The 22,525-nt window shown below is 40.7% G+C and overlaps 1 protein-coding gene across 1 annotated transcript in view; it reads right to left on the bottom strand.

Annotated features, from left to right (window-relative positions):
• The window catches only part of LOC309688350 (mitogen-activated protein kinase kinase kinase kinase 4), a 57,430-nt gene extending 37,479 nt beyond the window's left edge, over positions 1-19,951 (bottom strand). The window contains exons 1-9 of the mRNA XM_082504013.1: positions 19,742-19,951; positions 18,668-18,733; positions 6,612-6,668; positions 3,986-4,111; positions 3,741-3,851; positions 2,566-2,656; positions 2,243-2,373; positions 426-480; positions 186-264 (exon numbers count right to left, since the gene is read on the bottom strand). Coding sequence (XP_082360139.1) covers positions 186-264; positions 426-480; positions 2,243-2,373; positions 2,566-2,656; positions 3,741-3,851; positions 3,986-4,111; positions 6,612-6,668; positions 18,668-18,733; positions 19,742-19,798 — 773 coding nt within the window. The 5' untranslated portion in view covers positions 19,799-19,951. The remainder of the gene's footprint in view (positions 1-185; positions 265-425; positions 481-2,242; positions 2,374-2,565; positions 2,657-3,740; positions 3,852-3,985; positions 4,112-6,611; positions 6,669-18,667; positions 18,734-19,741) is intronic.
• Between the last annotated feature and the right edge of the window lie 2,574 nt (positions 19,952-22,525).

Here is a 22,525-nt window from a genome sequence, read left to right as displayed (position 1 = left end):
CTAGACATGCCCATTACTTTCAACCTTTTCTTCTCAAGACGAGAGTGCTGGAAGATCTTTTATCAGATGCATGAAACCCACAACAAAGACCCCTCAGAGGCCCTGTTTTTAGAAGAGAAATCCCAAACACTGCTGTTTGCATCCTGCTGCGTGTGTGTGTGTGTGTGTGTGTGTTTAGGGCTTACCATTTCTTTGACTTAAGTTTTGGTGGAGGGTTTCGAGGAATCAGAAACAGCGCTCTCATTGGATGCATGTCACACAGAGCTATGGAGGGCACAGGCCGAGAGCAGCAGAGTCACAGATGTGGAAAAAATAAAAATAAAAATAAATGAACAAATGAGAAGGGAAATACATACGATGTAGTGTAAAACACTTCAGCATATCAGTTAGTCATGTGCATGTGTGTAGATGCGTTTTTAACTTACGGGGGGCTCCTTCTGCCATCTCTAGGGCCGTGATGCCTAAAGACCAGAGGTCACTCTAAAAACAAGACAGGCGGGTTAAAGGTTATATTGTAGCTAATAACCTTGGATACCATTTTAAAATGACTGTATGTAATTAGTAAAAGCGGTGTAGTGCATCGAGGTCTGGGAATCACAGAAACAGTCTCCAGAGTTCACAGATCGTGGGTGTGAGATCTGATTAATATAAAATTTCTTCAAAAACAGTCTCAGGTTGTTTCTGCGAAATACGATAAAATGAATCAGTCACTCAGTAAACTCGAACTTTATCGTGAAGATTTTGGATGAGGTTTGCATCATAAAAAAAAGAACACAGCAAAAAGATTTTGGACTGTGTTTGAAAGATGTTGTCACTCTGGTGAATTTCTTATATTTATGGAAGCTGTCTGTTGAATATATGTTTATGCAGACTTATTTCTGAGTGCTGCTATGAGACCGGGGCTGTTTCTCAGCCCACATCTGACAGGCAGGAGAAGCGAGCGCTACACGACTTTACGTCACAGAAGTTGGCGTCGCTGGAATTAAATCATGGTCGACGCGATTTGCAAGCCATCTCACAGACAATGAACTTCTTGCGTGTGGTGATATGTGTTGAACTGGCTCAATATTGCGAATCGACACGTGTTGGTTAGTGACAGACATTACAGATGAAAACACAAGATAAAGTCTGACTAAGAATGATTTTTTCTGTGTTTCAGAACAATAATTAAAAGTGTCAGGCTGTCAGGACCAAACACAGCCATGGCAGACTAACATGGTTCAACAGTGTCAGCTGGAAAACATGAGGAAGGCAGCGAAGTAGCAATAACATCCAGAACCACGTGTTCCTCAGCAGCCAGTCAAACTGAAGGCGACGACTGGACTTTTTATCCCCTCAACGATGTTGAAGAAGAAACTGATCCTGGCTGTCAACACAACGTTGTTTCAGCTAAAAGGACTAAAGCAAACCTGTGACCTCCAAGTGAGTTTTGCCTTACACAGCAACAAACAGCTTAAAGTGCTTTACTGACACCCTCACGTAAAAGGTAATAGAGTTGATGAAACATAAACTCACATCTAAAACTTCTAAACAAGAAGAAAAAATAATATTGCGCACTTTCAAAAATAACTAAAACAGACAACACACAGGAAACGTCTGCAGACTTGCTCTTCGTCACGCTGGTCAAATTTGTCAACTCAGGAGGGTTTTCATGGCTGCAGTGTCTACATAACAGGAAGCTTTGTGTTTATTTTGTATTACCTATTTTGAACTTCCTCAATCATAAATGGATAAATCCAAAAACATTTTAGTAACTAAGACTGAAACTAATAAAAACTAGAGTGAAACACTGCAATGAGTTCTGGAAACCAAGTGAAACTAAACTGAGCTCGAAGCAAAAGCAATAATAAGAGCAGATGTTTGAATCTTGGTTGTGTGTCTCACATGCGTGTGGCACAACAGATATGACTTGTGGTTGGTGACCCACACTCAGCATAATGCCTCAGCATTACAGTACAAAACAACCACAGTTACACAAATGCTGCTTTCCCTGCATCTGGATTTCATGAGCTGTGAGATGACTGAAACTGTAAAAGTGTAAAGTAGTTCATCTTTATCAGTCATTTCCATGTATGTGTGGTTGAATAACTTCAATATTAAAATATAGCCACTTCCACTTTGTCCACAGCATAGTCTGCACCATGTTAGATAACAAATAAACCACCTTAAGCAGCTGGGAACTGCCTTAATTCTCACTTAAAAAACAAAAATGAAACAAGGCTGTGTCTTTGAAATTAGGTACCCTGTAGTCATATGTAGCCTCAGGGTTCTCATCACAGGCAATGACCTCCGGGGCCATCCAATAAGGAGTACCGATGAAGGTGTTCCTCCGACCGATCGTCTTATCGAGCTGGGCTGACACGCCAAAGTCAACTGCAAAAAAAATTAAATTAAAAAAAATAAAGGTTTCATGTGTGAAAAACAGCCACAACTGTTGCTACTTTCAGAAGCGTCTTTGTGGTCGTGAGATTTATGTGTTTGAATATGACTGTGTGATTGTTCTGTTGTTCTCCCAGGGGTTACGTCTGCTTGAGGAACCACAGCGCATGTGTCAGTGTGTCATACCCAGTTTGACTTCGGCATTCTCTGTGAGCAAAACATTTTGTCCCTTAATGTCTCGGTGAATCACATGGTGGGAGTGAAGATGGGAAAGGCCCTGGAAGACAAATATGAATACATATAAACACTCCCGTGCACACACGGTCAGATGACCGCCGCTATAAATACGAAGGGGCAAACGCTGCCCTCGGAGAGCATTTAGATCATGTGTCTGAAGGATTACTGAACGGAGAGCAGGATTTAGCTTTTAGCTTCAAGTCCATCAGTAGACATCCTTACTTTAGGCAGTTACTGAGTGGCCGAGTAACTCAAGCACAGTTTTAGTGTGTGTATTTGCATTCTCGCTTCTTCAAAGTGGGTTAAATAAACAGGAAGTAAGTCTTATTTCAGACAATGACTTCACCATGGTTTCTGTGTGTATTTGTGCGTGCGTGTGTTGTGATGTTAAAACAATGGGGAGACAGCATGGCTGACAGCAGTGGAGAAAACTCTGGCGACAGTCCAGAGCCCTTTGTCTCTCAAGTTTTTTTACAACTACAAAAACAACAAAATAAAAAAAATGAGCTCCGTTTCATTTTTGTTGCAGATAACGGCAACATCAAGGACACCGGGGGCTGATATAAGCTGATATGTTACTGTGTATGTCTCTGAGCCACAAACACCAGCACAGAAAGCGAAGCAAACATCCCGGAGCCTTTCTCAGGACCTCGTGATCTCTCATAATGATAACCATAACATTTTACAGAGATGTGCTTTAAACTGGCCTTTTAAGTATATAACTAAAAGAAGAAATCCCCCCGAGTCACAGTGGGAAACATACGAGAGAATAAATCCCTGAACATGAGGAAGTATCAGTGTCAGTTTGGCTGCTCTTTGATGTTTTGGCAAAGAATCACTAAAAGCAGCCATCGTGTTTCTTTACAACACCAGACACTGAACCACGCTTACATCCACAAACAAGTTACTACCTGCGTTTTTTTAACCAACACTAAAACAGCACCGCAGGCAGAGAGAGGTCCCTGCTGAGTGTTTGTTTGTGTTATTAGATCACACAGAGTTAGCTGACGATGGAGGGTTTGACACAAACAGCATCGTTGCATTACCCAGAAAGCTCACATCTTCTATACTTATTTAAAATGGTCACTTATAAAGGTAAAAAAAAACTGTGTGCTTGATCTTACCCTGAGCACCTCCCGGCAGATGTAAGCAATCCAGTCTTCTTTCAAACAGTTTCCTTTGGTTTTCTTCACCAAGTCTGTCACAGAGCCAGCGCCACAGTACTCCATCACTAACTATATGGGAAATAAATAGCAGAAACATGTGGTGTTTGACACAGGTAACCCAAAAGAACAGCAGTTGTTTAATAAAAACTAAGATAATCCACAGTTTGTGCTGAAGAACAAACAAATGTGACGAGTTAACAAACCCAGAGTTGGTGGTCCTGTCCAGCAGGGCCTTTCTTAATGAAGGCACCGTAATAAGTAGCAATGTTTCTATGGTGGGAATAACTTTTTAACATGTTGATCTCCAGCTTTATCTCCTCTTCTTCCTCCTAAACACAAGAACAAAAACATAAGGAATCAAACAAGTGACAAAAATATTACTGCCATGTGTTAACTGGAATTTCATTATTAGTCATGGTCATCTGACCGTTCACAGGTGATTGAAAATGGCGCTGCCTGGTGTTTGTCTGAAGAGCAGGTGTTACGGCGCTGTGATGCTTCTGTGTTGGGTTCAAAAAGGTTTCAAGGCTTTTATAAAAGTGGCCCTTCTGCCTTGGACATGTGACCTGTTTATTTAAAGTTTTAAAGTGTCGCTCCAAATGTAAAATCACAAACACATCCAGGTAAATAGCCTCTTGAATCTGTTTTATAACCCTTAGATGATCTCTCACCCAGCTACTGGACCTTAACTCAACTACTCCCATCCCACAACAAAACCACTGGGGTTGGTCGACTTTACGTGACAGAGGACAAAAAGAAAGCAGAGGAAACTGTGTGCGGCACTTTTTGTTTTCCTAGTATAAATCCTGGAAATGACTTGTGACTTCTCCAATTCACTGGACTCCTAAATCTACTCGGGATCTGGAAACGAGAGCAGAAGAAAAGAGGAGAGCTGGAGAAGCTGGCTGTGGTTGTTAATCAGGAAAGTGGAAACAACAGAGAGCTTCTCACAGTCGCTGCCCTCCCTTAAATCTTCACAGGAGGGGAGAAAAATGACAAGGCAGAGTTTGAACTTTCACTTCCGTTTGAAACACACAGGCTTCTGCCTATGACGAGGTTGTGTGTGTGTGTGTGTGTGTGTGTGTGTGTGTGTGTGTGTGTGTGTGTGTGTGTGTGTCTGCAAGAAGGCAGATAATAGCCAAGCATTTCCTGCTGTCACATCCACACAAAGAAACTACGACGTTTAGATGTCAGAACAATCTGTAATATAATTTATTCAGGCACTCTATAATTTGTATTTGACTTCTTTTTCTGGGGGAGGCTCTAACGAGTTCTTAACACGTCATCTAGTTGTCTGATTATTCTCTCCATTAATCACGTAATTATCTGCTACATAAAATGTAAGAAACAGAGAAAAATGACAAAGTCTGTGCTAAACTCTCCAGTTTGGCTGCATTACTGAACAAGAAACCAAAACCCAAAGATATTCCCTCTTGATAAGATTTTATCAAGACAGAAGACTGAGCGTGTTGGATTTTGTGATCTTTTAACATTTTATTTTACTTCACACAGATATAAATCCAAAGCCATGCAAGCCTGTCTGTGGAGCAGTACCTTGCTAAATGCTAAGATTGGAACTCACTCATTCTAACAGCAAACATAAGCTGTTTACAAAAAAAGCTCTAGCTGCTCGCTAGGCTTCACCTCTTGACTGCATTTGTTATATTGGTGCCCTTTTGAAGCATTTTCACAGCTCTGGTTAGTGAAATTCTGATCATTAGTCTGGTACTTTGCCTCCCCAAGTAGGTAACTGTGTGTTATACCCACACAGTTTAGAAATGCAGCTGGCTAACCTACACTCCTATTGTTACCTGACACCTTAAGATCAAGATGGCCACGAAGTTAAAGAGCAAACTCCAAAGCGAGGAATCTAGAAGCCAGTGGTTGACATCATAAACCATAAAAACAGTGTGTGGAGGTTATTACAGAGCCATACGTTCACACAACTATGCTATGGGTACTTAGGACTAGGATGTAGGCCGAGAGCAGGGTCTCTGGAGAGAAATACACCACCACAAACTGTCTCGTCTTTTCTTTCAATCCTGCATATTACATGTCTACCGGACATCATGCTATAATAGTACAAGGGATTGTTTTTCTTTAGAGGGCACAACCATAGCGGTTAAAGTAAATATCGAACACATGGATTGGATGGGTTGTTGCCAACATCTGGTGATAATCTGGAACTATATTGGTCACGTGTTCAATGCTTATTTTATCAGCTGTATATTCAGCGATTCCTAGTACCGAGAAAACTCAACTGTATGTGTAATAAGTTGCAAGAAACTCTTGCACTACAGTATGTGTAAATTTAATCCAGGAGCTGAAGAAAAACAGGTCATCTCGATGCAAAACCCTCAAACAGGAGTCACGTATTAAAGGCTGTCATGTATGATTTATGTTAACAGGATGATTATCACGGTGGTGTTGAATTTAATTACACTAACGTTCCACTTTGGTCGTTACGCATCTTATGATGTTCTGTCAGTTATATACTGTGTAACGCAGTCTGCCATCCATCGCTTCAGCCTGCTCTCAATGGCTCATTAGCAGAGTTACCCTCATTTCTCCATCAAACTGTCGTCAGGTAGTTCATGCGATGGCACAAATAGTGTTTGGTGTTTATGGTGTTGCTCAGGCTGTTTGAACATGAAAGGATGCATTTGAGAAGTTGACATTCCAGGTAAAGAACAGGTGGAGCATAAAAAGGATGTCGAAATAAAATAGAGATAAATAAGGATTATTTTTGAGCAGGAGACAGGGTTGCCTCAAACACGACACATGATGACACAGGTACACTCTGAGAGTAGTGAGGTAATGAACCCTTACCTCTGTGACTTCCATGACTTTGATAGCTGCCAGCTGACCTGTCTTGACATGACGGCCCTGTTGGAAAACACACACAATGAGATACGATCACTGTAGAGATTCTGTTAAATATTCTGCACCAGTTCAAATTTCTTAAATCACAAGTGCAGCTGTGCATCTTGGAAAGACAGGCAGCAACTGGATCGTAATATAAAAGATTAGCCTCTAAATGTTTGACGAGGACTACAACAACTGTCCCACGCTGGAGTCTGTAAACAGATGAACGCTCACAAAGTGTTCCCGCTCTCCCTGTAACTCTTCTGAGTGAATACTTGGACTGTGATATAATTCTCAATATTCATGGACTCGGGCAAGTCCACCTAATTTCATTTTCTCTTGAAAGACGCAGACAGAAAGAACAGGACATGACACGAGAGAGAGAGCGCGAGAGACTAAGTCAGGATGGAGGAGCAGAGCTGTAAAGTGCAGTCAGGTGAAAAAGGGAAAATTGAAAACCATGTCATGACTCAGAAAGCTGACAAGATACTAGAGTAGCTACTCTATAAGCCTTTAAGCTGCGATGTATGACAGTTCTGTGGGAGTGTATAGTGTATGTGTCTGAAACAGACCACCAGACATGACAAACTCGCCATTATTCAATCAGTCAGCAGTCAGGATTCATACAGAGAGACAAAGTCAGACAAACACAGACACTGAAATGAGGGGCAAGTTTAAAAGTAACAAATATCTGCCTATTCATCTGTTTCCCCCTCAGCAGCCAATTCTTAGAAACGCTCGCGGCCATTTCCAAAGAAATATTGTTGATATGAACAATTGGTCCCGTAGCTATACAGGGAGTGCAGAATTATTAGGCAAATGAGTATTTTGTCCACATCATCCTCTTCATGCATGTTGTCTTACTCCAAGCTGTATAGGCTCGAAAGCCTACTACCAATTAAGCATATTAGGTGATGTGCATCTCTGTAATGAGAAGGGGTGTGGTCTAATGACATCAACACCCTATATCAGGTGTGCATAATTATTAGGCAACGTCCTTTCCTTTGGCAAAATGGGTCAAAAGAAGGACTTGACAGGCTCAGAAAAGTCAAAAATAGTGAGATATCTTGCAGAGGGATGCAGCAGTCTCAAAATTGCAAAGCTTCTGAAGCGTGATCATCGAACAATCAAGCGTTTCATTCAAAATAGTCAACAGGGTCGCAAGAAGCGTGTGGAAAAACCAAGGCGCAAAATAACTGCCCATGAACTGAGAAAAGTCAAGCGTGCAGCTGCCAAGATGCCACTTGCCACCAGTTTGGCCATATTTCAGAGCTGCAACATCACTGGAGTGCCCAAAAGCACAAGGTGTGCAATACTCAGAGACATGGCCAAGGTAAGAAAGGCTGAAAGACGACCACCACTGAACAAGACACACAAGCTGAAACGTCAAGACTGGGCCAAGAAATATCTCAAGACAGATTTTTCTAAGGTTTTATGGACTGATGAAATGAGAGTGAGTCTTGATGGGCCAGATGGATGGGCCCGTGGCTGGATTGGTAAAGGGCAGAGAGCTCCAGTCCGACTCAGACGCCAGCGAGGTGGAGGTGGAGTACTGGTTTGGGCTGGTATCATCAAAGATGAGCTTGTGGGGCCTTTTCGGGTTGAGGATGGAGTCAAGCTCAACTCCCAGTCCTACTGCCAGTTTCTGGAAGACACCTTCTTCAAGCAGTGGTACAGGAAGAAGTCTGCATCCTTCAAGAAAAACATGATTTTCATGCAGGACAATGCTCCATCACACGCGTCCAAGTACTCCACAGCGTGGCTGGCAAGAAAGGGTATAAAAGAAGAAAAACTAATGACATGGCCACCTTGTTCACCTGATCTGAACCCCATTGAGAACCTGTGGTCCATCATCAAATGTGAGATTTACAAGGAGGGAAAACAGTACACCTCTCTGAACAGTGTCTGGGAGGCTGTGGTTGCTGCTGCACGCAATGTTGATGGTGAACAGATCAAAACACTGACAGAATCCATGGATGGCAGGCTTTTGAGTGTCCTTGCAAAGAAAGGTGGCTATATTGGTCGCTGATTTGTTTTTGTTTTGTTTTTGAATGTCAGAAATGTATATTTGTGAATGTGGAGATGTTATATTGGTTTCACTGGTAAAAATAAATAATTGAAATGGGTAAATATTTGTTTTTTGTTAAGTTGCCTAATAATTCTGCACAGTAATAGTCACCTGCACACACAGATATCCCCCTAAAATAGCTAAAACTAAAAACAAACTAAAAACTACTTCCAAAAACATTCAGCTTTGATATTAATGAGTTTTTTGGGTTCATTGAGAACATGGTTGTTGTTCAATAATAAAATTATTCCTCAAAAATACAACTTGCCTAATAATTCTGCACTCCCTGTACAGCTTGGACTTGGAGGACAGCAGGGTGTCAAAACATGTGTGTCTACATCGACCATTTCCACATCTGAGGAGTTTTCAGGAGTTTGCAACAAGCTTGACGGCATAAACACGTCTGTCATAATCCAGCTGAATGGTGGGTGGCATATTTTGTAGCTCCGTGTCCTGTTATAGTTAGCCTGTTCCTCTTTATGAATAGAAGACAAGTCATTCAACTGCAGTGGCATGAATGGAAAGTCACCAAGTTAAACTGAACTAAAGATTTACAAATGTGCAGTTTTTATGTGAAAGAGTGTTTTTTTTGTTTTTTTTTTTACAACGAGCACCGAGGTTACTTTTACTGGCTAACAAAACCAGCATCCATCCTTTTGCGTCAACATGTTTTTTGATTATGTCTCAAGAAAACAGAATTCAATCATGGTACGAGGCGGGAGTTCTTGGCTGATCGTGGGAAATAACAAATGGGAAGTTTGGAGAATATTTATTATCACAGCAAATAGACTGTACTGTTCAAGAACAGAAAGATGGTGAGAAACAACTAACAATGTGCTGGCAAACCTGCTGTAGGCTTCAGGGATACTCAGCACAGACAATTTATTTTAGAAATAGATCCATGAAGATGTGACATCTTTAAAGAAAGTGTTGTCAAGAGAAAGAAGAGGAGCTGCCTGGTTAGTTAGAAATATACTGCAGTAGAATATTATCCAATGAGCTCAAGTTATTCATGTAAACATCATTCAACAAAACATCAAAGTAAACATCTGTCATGTAGCTCTGGTCTGATATTGATGGCACTTCAAGCTCTTAAAAAGAAGAAACAAATCAAAAGATATTAAAAATAAAATAATCTTCCCTGAAAAGTGAACAGTGCCCAGAGAGTGAGCTGCAGCTGGAGCCTGAATCCTTGAAAAGTTTTATTTATCACGCCATGTGTTCTTTGATATAAAGCATGTCAGTGTTTTGGTCACTACAGTGAAACTAAACATCTTGACCAGTAGCATGCAGACTTGGTTCACAGTCGGTTGAAGTGTTCCTCGGCCAGTCCAAACCCTTTTCAGCTGGAATTCTTCACACACATTTCACTGAGCATGAGCTGTGATGTGAAGCCGTCTCTTCATCCTGGCCTTGATTGTGTCCTAAAGTAGAGGACAGTGTCTCCATAATTGCAAAGAATTGTGGCATGGAGTCATCCACTAGCCTGGCTATAATAAATAAGGAAATGGCCTTCCTGTCCCATCACACTTGATGGTGTGTGCTTGCTGCCACCACAGCAAACCAGTGTGAAATGTTCTCCACTCAGCTGATCTAGTTACTCATTAAAAATACGCCGCACTGACGCGCATGCACACACTAACAGGGGTCTGGTCTCTCCATCAGAATTAATTGGAGAAAAATGTTGCTTTTATTTTGCATCCTGAAGTCCATGAATATCTCACACACACACACACACACACACACACACACACACACACAATAAGGGAAGACTACAAATATCGTTTCAGTGAAAAGGTTACTATAATATATTCATGCATATGCTAATCAGATACAAGCGAGACATTTATAACACAGACAGCACGGAGACAAACGAGAGAAACAGTCTCACTGCATCTCTCTTTCTGTCCTGCTCTTGCTTCAGTGTCAGTCTCGCCACCCGCTGTATCTGTCCCCTTCAAGATCAATATGTTGGTTACATACGTGGATATGTGAAAGATTAATTCTCCTGAAGAAACTGAGTGTGGAAACTGTGCCACTTAAAGCCTATACGGTTGTAACCTTAGTCAGTATAAAAGATGGATGTAGCTTCCAGTTCACATAAAAGTGAAGCCGTTGCTGAAGTGCCTTTAACCTGCATTCTTTCACATGGCCAGCAGGGGGCGACTCCCGTGGTTAGCTTCAGGTGTCTCAGCTTCCTTGCTCTGAAACTTCAGCAGCTACTTTTCTAATTGTTATATCGGCTGAGCCATGAAAGGAGGTGTGACGAGGCAATTGGGGAAAAAAATGCTCAAGGCTCCATAACAGGACTTCACTAACAAAGGGGTGACATCATGGTGGTTACGTCTATCTGCTATACGGTCTGTGGCAGTAACTGCATGTGTTTGTGTTCATATAGCTTTGTGAGAACAGATTGGGGACTGTGCGATATGACCAAAATCTCATATCCATATAAGACATTTCTGTAAATTCTGTGACTTTCGGGCAACTTGACTTTACCATTTACCATTTATGTTTTCAGCTGGGCGTGGTGCACCTGGAGTCGAGTGTTTTGACGGATGCATGAAACTATGTATTTTTAGACAGGAGGTGTAGCCCCGCCATTTTCTTTGTGAGTATTTATTACACGGTGTGCTGCGGGGGAGAGCCTGTTCTAACGTTTGAGTCTACGGTTTATTTTGAGCACTTGACGGCTGTTTTTGCTTCTCATCTGTAAACTCTCTCCACACGCTTTCAGGTGATTCTTGCGTCGGTGGTAGAGGTTTGTCAGGTTTGAGTCTGTGGTGGAGACCTGTTTCCTGCATAATTTGCATAGTACAGTTTTCTGGCCAGTATCAGACTTTTCAGAACCAAACCATGTCCATGCTGGTCCTCGATTTGTTTGGAGCTACCTGGTTCTGCCTCATCTTCACTGGCCATGCTGGGACTTATCTGTGCCTGCATCCATGTGCTGACCATCCAAACGATGAAAAAAAAAAATATTGCTGCAAACTGTTTATTTTGCGACACCACAAAACAAACAATATCATCCGATATGAAACGACAGATGTTTTAATTTCATCATCCGATACATGTCCTCATATCGCACAGCCCTAATGAGGACACTTTTCACTTCACCTTCAGTTTTGAAGACTTTGGGTCACGGTTGAAGTTAGGATGGGAGTAATATCTATTGACAGATATCTCCACATGAATATGCAGAATAGATTTTCGATACTGGCTCTGTGGGGTCTTTTGTTTGGAGTCTTTTGTGACGACACTGCAGTGCAGACCAGTCGTGTTTGAGGCGACTTTGACTTTTAGCAGTTGAAAACTCTGGGCGGAGAGAATAAGAACAAACTTGCTGAAAAGGTTTCTAGAAACCATCAGTTATCATCTGAAGTTCATTTAGCTTTTAGTTTGTTTGTTAACATGTCTCAGCATTAATAGTTAGTCTGTAATCAGTAACCACCGCTCAGAACCACAAGGAACCAGAACACTTGGCCTGCGATTTTCACTTGTCTGGAGCACTGCTGGCACACACTGATCATTTTCCACACCGATAGTCCAAGTCTTTTTCCCCTCATATGAGTCAATTTTAAGTTGCCACAGTTAAGATAAGATAAGATAAGATAAGATAGAACTTTATTAATCCCTCGGGTGGGTTCCTCTGGGAAATTCGACTTCCAAAAAGCACAGCAACGACCGAAGTTACAGTTACAAGTAACACTATTATTAACATGAACCTCCAGTGATAATATTACATGAATGGTTATTTCTTATTCAGTGATGTTGATAAGGTGCATGATAAAAAGTGTACACCCAAACAAAAGATTCACTTTATTTCAGCTTAGCGGTGCTTGCACATGTGGAGGCTGCATTACTAAAGTTCACCACATGAAATTCAGAGAGGCAGTTTCAATCCCGGGACACGTGAGCGTTCACTGAGAAATGAAAAACAGCAGCAGCAGAGAACAATTACTAAAACGATTAAATATGACAGCTCAGATCTGAAGGCTTTGGTTGGCCTACGAGTGAAAATGGTTTTGGTATCTCATACGAGGAAATCAGTCCCACATCCACTGGGCTTTAGCTGGGGTGGGACCTTCAGATGCATTTCACATGTTTGATCACAATGGGATGTGGGGAGTTTTTGACCAAAGTCAAAAAGTCAATCAAATGTCACAGTTTCAATAATGAGCTGTGTTGGTGGGAATGTTTGTGGTAGGAGCTGGGCTATGTCTATTACCAGGCCAGGTAATATCCTGTGAAGTGATGAGGGCTGAATTAGCATAATTATCTTTATTTTGCACATTAAAGCTTTTTTAAAACGTTTTTTTCTACTTTTCCATTCACATGTAACCTTCATTAGCTGGAACTACAGTTTCAAAGCTGCAGTGTTTTCATTACATGGGTGTAAACTCCACAAAGGTAAACTCACCACACCGTCATCAGAGGAGAACTGGGAAAAATCAAGCAGCTCCTTTTTTGCTTTCTATGCATGTTACATGTACAAGCAGTCAGATGAATAGCAGCTTGGCCAATCTGTAGGCTCTCACCACATACTCTCTTATTTTATTACCACAAAAGAAATAAAAGGAATGCACAATAAAAACAAAGAGCTAATGAAAAAGAATCCTAATAATTTTTTACAGTCTGGGAAAACAGCCCTAACTGACAGCAATAGTCATTACACACTCAGAGCCTGCATCACAAACTTAGGAGGTGGGTGAAAGGTAATGACCAGGCAAGCCAAATGCATTATGGGAATTCTAAGATTGAGAAACTGTGAGGTTGGCTTCATACTGTCTGACTCTATCAGAGTGTCAAATACTGATTTCTCTGGTTTTTAAACAAGCTCTACTATTGTACCGAGTTCAGCGCTGAATCACTCGAGTACTTTTAATTATAGTTCTGGCATTTAGAAAGTAAAGTAAGGAGGCCAGATACTTTTATGAATGTTCTAACAATTGGACTCACAGCTCTGGGACACATGGGTAATCAGCACAAACTGCAGCTCTAACCCTCATGGGGGGCCGCTTTCCTCTTCTCTCTCTTTAATAGGTCTCTCTCCCTCTTCCTTCCTCCCCTCCACTCTGTCTCTCTGGCTTTCACCTCTGCCTTCCTTCCGTTGCCCTCACTCACTTTCCTCTCCATTTTTACCCTTTGTCTCGCTCTCTCTCTCTGCTCTCTCTGTTTCACTGTTAACAAACAGTATTTCTAATACTACCCATTCTGCTCCAGCTCACACCTTCCCCCACAAACACTTACCTAAGAAACTAAAACTTTAACTTTGAAAGCTATTACTCTTTTCAGTTACATCTAATAAAGAAGCATTAGGTGACTACATTTTTAATGTAAGGAAGCTCTTAGTTGTGTGGCAGCAGAAAGTGTTGAGCTGGGGGAAGGAGTCAGTCTGTGCTGTCAACGCAGACTGACAGTTGATCAGTCTGTGAATGTCCAAGTCCACATTTGGACATGATTTTGGTCAGCAGATCTCCTCATGAGCAACACAGGAATGATGATATGTGAATAACAGAAAGGGAAGCAATGCAACTGAAACTTGAAAGAGGAAGTGCAAGTGATTCAGTCAGAGTGGTACTACAGCCAGCTGTTGTATGGTTTCAACACCGAGTCAAAGTTTGCACAGATGCTCGAGTGAAACTTTCTTTGACCCATCGCAAATGTAATTCACATTCATTTACGGATCAATTTACATTGATATTCTTGATTTTTGTTATTCATGTGATTACCACAACTCAGCCACACAGGTCAGTGACACACAAATAGTTAAAAAAAAAAATTCCAACTGCTGTAAATTAGTCACACTAATTATCATAGTGGCATCATTGTAAATTATAAAGCTACAATATTGTGCTTAAGATACTGCAGTCACTTTAGTCAGTGTTACTAAGGAAAATTGTGTTGCGTCAGCAGTGCTCAGAGGTCTGTGCTTTAGTAGAGTTTGGCGTTTTCACAGTGTGACACACACACATACCCACACACACACAGATGACTCTATAGCAGTGGCTCGCAGAAGGGAAGTTCCTTTTGCAAACAGGGAAACGCCCTGTGCGTGTGTGTGTGTGTGTGTGTGAATGATGTGTATATGGTGAATAAGACAAGCACGCACCATGCACTACGAATGTCCAACACAGCATTTTAATATATTTATGTGCATGTGTCACCCATTTCTTCTGTCGAGCACCTCCTTGCTTCTAAGCAATAAAACTTCTGCAGTCTCTTTACATTTTCTTTCGTTTTTTTATATTTTAAGACGGGGCAAATTATCAAAGATGTACAGTAAAATGTTTAAATCTGTATCTGCATTTATACTGTGGGAACTTGGGTCGCTGCAAGGTATTGTTCTTTGATGTGCCAAAAACTGTCAGGGTGCACTGTGCAGCACGGTGTCAGATTTAATTATATGGAATAACCACTCTTACTATTATTTGTATCGTGCAAATGGGTTTCATCTTTTAATTTTCAAACATCTCGAAATCTACACTTATAAGTGAACACACTGGACTTTTTAATATTGGTGTACTGGTTTATTGAATCTGTTATCACTAAGTTCTCTAATTGTCACGTCCTTAGATGAGGTTGAACACAAAAGCACTAAAGCTTCTTTGATTCCCTGAGTAGTTCCTGGCGTCTGTTTCTGGGGTAATTTTGAAGAAAAGCCCTGATTGTCTCCAGGCCTCTCTGCTCTCCATGCCGTCTAATTGTGTCTGTCTTTGCATGTCAGAAAATCCCATCTGCTGACCAGGAGGCTCTTCCACTCAATTAAGATGAAAATGAGGATAATTTGGGCACACTTTGCTCCGGTGTCTGTTCCAGTGGACACTGGGGTTTGATTGACACGGGATCAGATGTCTAACTGACAATTGCTGGATCAAAAATCAAATGTGTACATGAGTCATGGGAAAATTTCATAATCACTACAATCAATTCCTGATGCACATCAACTCTGAGGCCTCAATTTAGAGCAGAACTGATTGGGAACATAACCTAAGTTGGAATACAAACATTTTCACCAAGCAGAGGATCACTGTGACTGACAGCAACAGCAACCTGCACATAAAAAAAAACAAAAAACAAAACACCATCCTGGTGGATCCTGTTCCACCTTCATCTTCTGCCTCTCCCTTTTGGCAGTACTTATTGTAGGATTCTTCACATCCTATCACAGCTAACATGCCCTCATTTAGTTTTCCTTCTATACAGATCAACTGCTTCACTAGTTACATTTGTTCCAACACTGATTGCATTTCTGTCTCCAAAAACATTTCCTTTCAGGTAGACAGGAATGGTCTCTCAGATCACGTGAATACACGTAAATCAGTGAGTGTAAGTATGAGATTTCTTGACTTGAATCCACATGAGGATTGAGGAGGTATATTCACACTGGGTGAGGTGATGCAATATGCCTCCTGCATGCTCAGGTAGCACCTCGAATGGGGAATCTGCAGTTGCAAGCAGGCACCATCTCCTGCTGTGTGCTACGTGTAACAAAGGGCAACTTCAGGCAATGCTTGCACCAGATTCTCCTGCCACTGCTCAGTGTTCACGTGTGAAATTAGTAATGCACGACATTTGTCTTTTAAAAGTAAGAATCGCTGTATTGCAATAGCAGTTTCACTGTGGGTAACGGTAATTGCTGTATGATTATTGTACTCACAGATTTTCTTCCTATTAAATAGAAGAGACCTTCAGCACAACCATGTGCAGCTCATACGGCATTGTGTGATTGTTAGTTTTATACCTCTAATACTACCTTAAATGATCTGAATTAAAATTACCGGTATAATGGTGGCATTTTAATCCGTGGTGCTCACCTTTAGGTAATCAAAGTTTCTTATTCATCCAACAATACTACACACCTATCATTCAATGCAGAGGCATGAAGAAATAAACAAAGGAAGAGCCCAGATGCAATGTCAGCACTCACATCAATCCACAAGTGTTTTTGTACGGGGTGAGGAGAGCGTGTGTGCAGTGCCAGTTATTGTTCTCCAGGCCATGCTGCATTCATGGTTTCCCAGGTTGAAGCTCACTCTCATTATAAGACCGTGTACATGGGAAACCAGATTTGCTCAGCCTCATTAAGGTCTGATTGATTGCCTGTTAGAGCTACACACCATCATTATTACTTTACCTATAGCGAGGCTTTTAAACCACAGCAGAGTGCTGGCAGACTGCGGCTCCATTATTTGTACTGATGCAGGCAGAAAAATGCCCCAAATAACATTTCTTTAAGAAAGTTAAAAACACATAGAGGGCCAGCCAATTAACTTTTTAAACTATTCTACACAAGTAATTTTTCAAGCAGGGTCAAGCATCATTAGAGAATACAGTACACAGAAAGAAAAAGGTATCAGACATGGTACCGCCTTCAGTCATTAGAATCACTGCTGTGATTCAGCTCACAGTTTATCAGTTTTTGTTTTTCTTCCCTTGTTAATGCTCTACTAAATGTTACTCACATTTGTTAATGCTTTAGCCCTGAAAAAAAAAATCTTTACCAAGCATGAAATTTGTGATTTTCCTCCCCGGTTTGAAAGAACCCTGTAAGGCCTGACTGTCCTGTGCATCGCTTGCAACATATCCTCTTTCAGGAAATCAAATGGCACACACACCCTACTTTCTGTGTCACCTAATCCCACGAAGACATGGACAACTCTGAGAACGCATCATTGGCTATGTGCATCCTTCAGCCCTTAACTTTTAACCTCTTCCTTAAATAAACCTGTTACTTTAAAACTTTTGGGAGAACCTAAAGCCTGCTTCTTCCAAAACAGTTACACTTGTTGTACATGTATCCTGCCCTTCATGTACAACATTGTTCCTTTTCCATAATTCACAGTGGAATAAAAAAAAAAAAAATGTTGTTTCAAACATCTGTCCACACAGTCTCTCGTCCCATATCCACACACCAACCCAGTGGTTCTGGATCACACCTGCTAGTTCTTGGCGAGCTCTGTGTAGTAGTCTCCGCCTGCTACAGGTTTTCTAGCTCACAGTGGATCTTTAAAACTGGCAACTGCCGTTATTATTCTAGAGCAAGTAAGTGGAGCTGGAGTTCATCTTACCACTCTGGAGAAGCATCAGAATGATGCTGAGAACAGCCTCCACAATAATCTGTCAGCTAAGCTCACTGGTGAGGAAACAAGACATAGGACTGAAGTTGGAGCGAGCTGACTGGTGTTATTCTCCTAGATTGATGACAACAAAGCAATAAAAATCTACCCAGTTCCTACCACACAAGGTCTAAGTAGTGGAAACACTGCTTATGTCTAATCTGAAATCATGCAAACATTTCTGTTTGTTATAGGGCAGGTAGATAGGCATTCATGACTTGACCCCTCCTAAACGGCCTCAACCACAATAATTTTTCACCCAGGAAGCTCTCAGTTGCTCAAAGATGAAACTAACCCACAAAGGTGTAGCAAACAGTGCAGCTGGTAAAGCATCAGCTTTAGGGGTTTAGCAAACTCGTGTGAAAATAGGGCACAACCAGCTGCAGGAGCCTAAATAACACTAAACACCTTCTACAACCACAAACCACTCACTCACACATATATAAACAGATACTGCGATAAGGAAGTGAGCCCCACCCAGGGCCTTTAAAAGATGCTCTAGTTGCACGTGTGTGTGTGTGTGTGTGTGTGTGCGCGCGCGCGCTAAAGGAGATTTCAGTAAACAAAAGTATCTTTTTTCCCCTCCTAATTAACTGGAAGTAGCTGTTGCAACTTTTATCAGAAATGACGTTTTACAACCGTAACACCATGAGTCTGCATATGCCAACAGCTGCTACATGTTTAGCTTCGCATTAGCTTGTAAGGTAAAGACGACAACAGGAAGCTACTATTGCTGCCATTTAAACAATGTTTAGATTTAAAGCACTACATATGATACTTTCATGTGTCTGTTGATGTTACAATGTGCAGCAACGCATCACGGCAGTACTCACCTTGTACACCTGACCGTAGGTCCCATTGCCAACTACTTCAACTAGCTCAAAGATCCCAGCTGGATCCTAAAAAAATACAAATAAATAAATTGTTATTAAAAATAACAGCAACATGCTGAGAAATCCAAGCATGTTTGTTCTCGAGTGAAGCAACATAGTGTATAGGAAATGCGACATTGCAGCAAAGTCAAAATGCAACAGGCTAGTGCCAAGAAAAACTATGACAAACAGTTTCATTGCTCAGAGCTGAGGGTACAACTCAAAGTTATGCTTGGATGGGGACTGAAGAAGTGGGACTGCAAATGTAGATGAGAGTTTGAGCTGAAGATGAGACTGCACCAATTTGTATCAGAACAAAATCAGTTTGGCTGTTAGTGGAGGATGGTGCGTTAATTTTACAGTTTGATGAAAGCTGTAAAACACTTAAGTTACATTTCTTTGTTTCCCTACGCAAAAATGAGGAATAAATACAGAACAAAAACAGAACAGTGACACTGGCTAAATACGGCTTATGTTTAGGTCACGGCCTGAGTGGCTACAGAAACATCATCACACCTAATGTCATATCAAATATTTGTAGTCACACAGGCAAACGACTAAGCAGCATGAGGCCACAATAAAGTAGCAACTAAACATTACAGTTGGGAAAAAACACGCTGTGCGCTACTTGGACTGCATCTTAAACATTAAACAAACTCTGTTTATTTCAGTGGTCACTTGTTGCATTGTTGCACACTAACTTTTCGGCAAGTCTACACCGGGAGAAACCTTGTGTAAACAGTGCAGCTTGTAAAGTTGACACCAAACAGGACACAGAGCAGACAGGAGGCACCGTGGCACACGACACGCTATATTTACACGCCAAGTTAAAGCACACTGAGTTTGTGTAACAGTGAAGAATAGTAGCGAGTACCGACCGTTAGACGAGGCACAAAAACCAATCACTGTTTGATTACTCAGCTGCAGCTTGAAAGCACCGTTAAATTTTCAAGCAACACCCACCACATCCCACACTGTTTAACATTACCTTTTATATGTATATACAGAAAAAAGAAGCAAGGTTTCTTTACTTACTCTCAAAGCAGCGAGGTCTATGCTGTCCAAACTTCGCGTGGTGTTTTCTCTCGACATTGCTGTCAGAAACTTTGTCAGTATGTTGATATGTGTAAACAAGACATGGACGGTCAGAGTTTGTCTCCCAACGCTACGCACTAACGGGCTTTTCTCTAGTCGGGTCCATTCTGAAGTTTAGCTTCACCAAGCTAGTCGCCGAAAACACGCAACATCCGGCTGCACCTTTCAGAATAAGTGTCTTTCTTATTCTGTCTTTCCAGACTGCGATTTTTCTTTGTGTAAAGTCTTTATTGTTACTTTTTGAGACAGATAAAACATATCATAGATATGTTATGAATATATCTTATTTACAATATACTAAATTTATAGCAATTTATATTTCAGTATATGGCATAAATCTTACTCTGACAACCATGACGTTTTTGTGGTTATACACTGTCGCAATGTTGCCAGCACCATTTAGTTTTTCTACCGAGGAGGGTTTTTGTTTTTTTTGTTTTTTTTTTTGTTTTAATCTAAAGAACGGCAGAGTAAAAAAGTCACTCAACAAGACCTTGTCTGTGAGAAGGAACTTTTGCTTACACTCACAGTTTTTAAATAAATACATACATACCTACTCTATACTACTCTACTCTTTACTCTAAGGGACACGGTGAGTTTGCTGCATATTATTATTCATTTTGCTATACAGATTAGGATGTAATGCATTAGTAGGTTAACTCACACTTGAACCTTGAAAGTTTGATACAACTAGCAGTAGCTCTGTTGCTAGTAGCAACAGACCATTTCCATAGCACGTACTTTAAGATGTAATTATGAGAGTAGCACATTTGTAAGTAATAATTCTAATTAATACCAAGTAATTTGATTTCTTAATGCTGCTACAGAAATGGGAAAACTGGTAAGGAATGTGTCTTTAAAGTATATGCAGCAGGTTTTCCATGGATGAGGGTGGTGATCCTTATACACCTGAATGGCTGATTTACCACACAGTGTCATGACTAAAGACTCAACCTGTGATTAACAAATGCCGTTATAATAAAGCCTAAATTAACATGTAGTGTAATGTAATGTATCCACATTTCTATGTCAAGACCTACTGTCCAATTTAAGGTTCTAGTGAAAAAACCTAGGTTCATAATTGGTATAGGTAAAATAGGATTAAATAATATATCATAAAATATTCTTTTTAGTTCATTGCTATTCATACATAAGTGTATGAAATGCAAAAATCAAATTTGGGCTTTTGATTCAATTTCCCTTTAATAATACTAATGACAAACTAAAAAAAAAAAGGTAAATATGTGATGGGTGCATTTGCCTTAAAAGAAAATGATGAAAACAATTCGTCTGCTGTTGTTACACAATAAAAAATATTGTACAGTATCGCACAAACCTTTTGACCCAAACCTCATTTCTTTATATTTTTGTTTGGAAAATGAGCCATAAATGTAGTGTTTTATTAAAACGTGTGCAAAAAATGCACAAACAGGATATAAGTAACTCTAACAAGTAACTACAATTACTCTCTTAAGCTACTTCAGCACTGGCAGTGAATAAAAACCTCTAGCGTCTTCAAGGAATTACGTGCAACTGCTGCTAGGCAATGTGGGTAAACCTTCACCATGTGCAGGTAAGCAGCTGTCAGCTTCAAAGCCGCGGGTGAGGAGCGAATCGCTTCCAGTGTGGATTCAGCTTCATGCAAACTTGTCATTTCTTTAAAAAGTACAAATGAAGCTGTTGCAAATCAGACACTTTCCAGATGGAGTTGCACGGTGGATCAAAACGACATTTTTTGTAGTTTTCATCGGTTTTGACAAGATGCCCAACAACCACTGACTGAAATGCCACCCCAAACCATGAGAGCCAACACTGTGGTTTACAGATGGCTCCTGATCTCCTTCCATACATAAGAACAACAGTTTTACATAAATATTTCAAATTAGGAACCACCACTTAGTTAGCTGTTGATACATATTTTCAGTCATTACTTGTGTCATTTGGCATACCTTACTTTTCTGATGAGGCTTTGGTGAAGGTAGTGAGTTTCTTAGAGTTTGTGACACATCACGATGCTAAGCTCTCAGCTATCAGCAGTTCTTTGGAATCGCCTTGCTGCTACGTTACTACTATAACTGCTGCTATCAAACTGTGTCATCTTTGGTACTTTTCATAGTTTTAGCTAAAGAAATGGCTGTTGCACTTTTTATTACAGCTTAGTAACAATGTGACAATAGTGGCATAACAAAGAGGAAAAAGAGGCAAGAAAACAGTAACAATATAAAACAGCATTAGCTTCAAATATAAAGAAATTAAGGGTGGCTCAAGACTTGTGCACAGTTCTATATGCTTAAATATGAGTGCTGAGGATGATTCATCACAAAAAATGTATCCCTGAACTCTATTTAGTTAATTAACACACATAATTGTTTTTTAAGTGTAAAGTGTATTGGAGGAATTGTGCTTTACATTTTAGTCTCTTGACCGAAGCAGCGATTGAGTCAGGATGGTGAAATAAGGGTCATTACTTGGTGGGACACAGTCACTGTGTATGTGTATGTGCTGGGGAGAAACAGAAAGACTACGCTAGACTTCTGTGTAAAAGAATGAGAGATGGCAAGTGACTCTCTTGCTCCCTCTGTGCTGTGCGCTTGTGTGTTTCGGTGAATGTGACAAATTAAGGAGTTAGAGAAGGGGGAGGGAGTGGATGGCTGCGAGTGTGTAATGTGTGTGTCGCAGTGAAGAATGGTTTCTCTGTGGTTTCACACAGTGGCCCTCTTCATG

This window comes from Aulonocara stuartgranti, assembly GCF_965226115.1.
Source record: "Aulonocara stuartgranti genome assembly, chromosome: 2".
Lineage (NCBI taxonomy): Eukaryota > Metazoa > Chordata > Actinopteri > Cichliformes > Cichlidae > Aulonocara > Aulonocara stuartgranti.
This window is presented reverse-complemented; position numbering and strand designations above follow the sequence as displayed.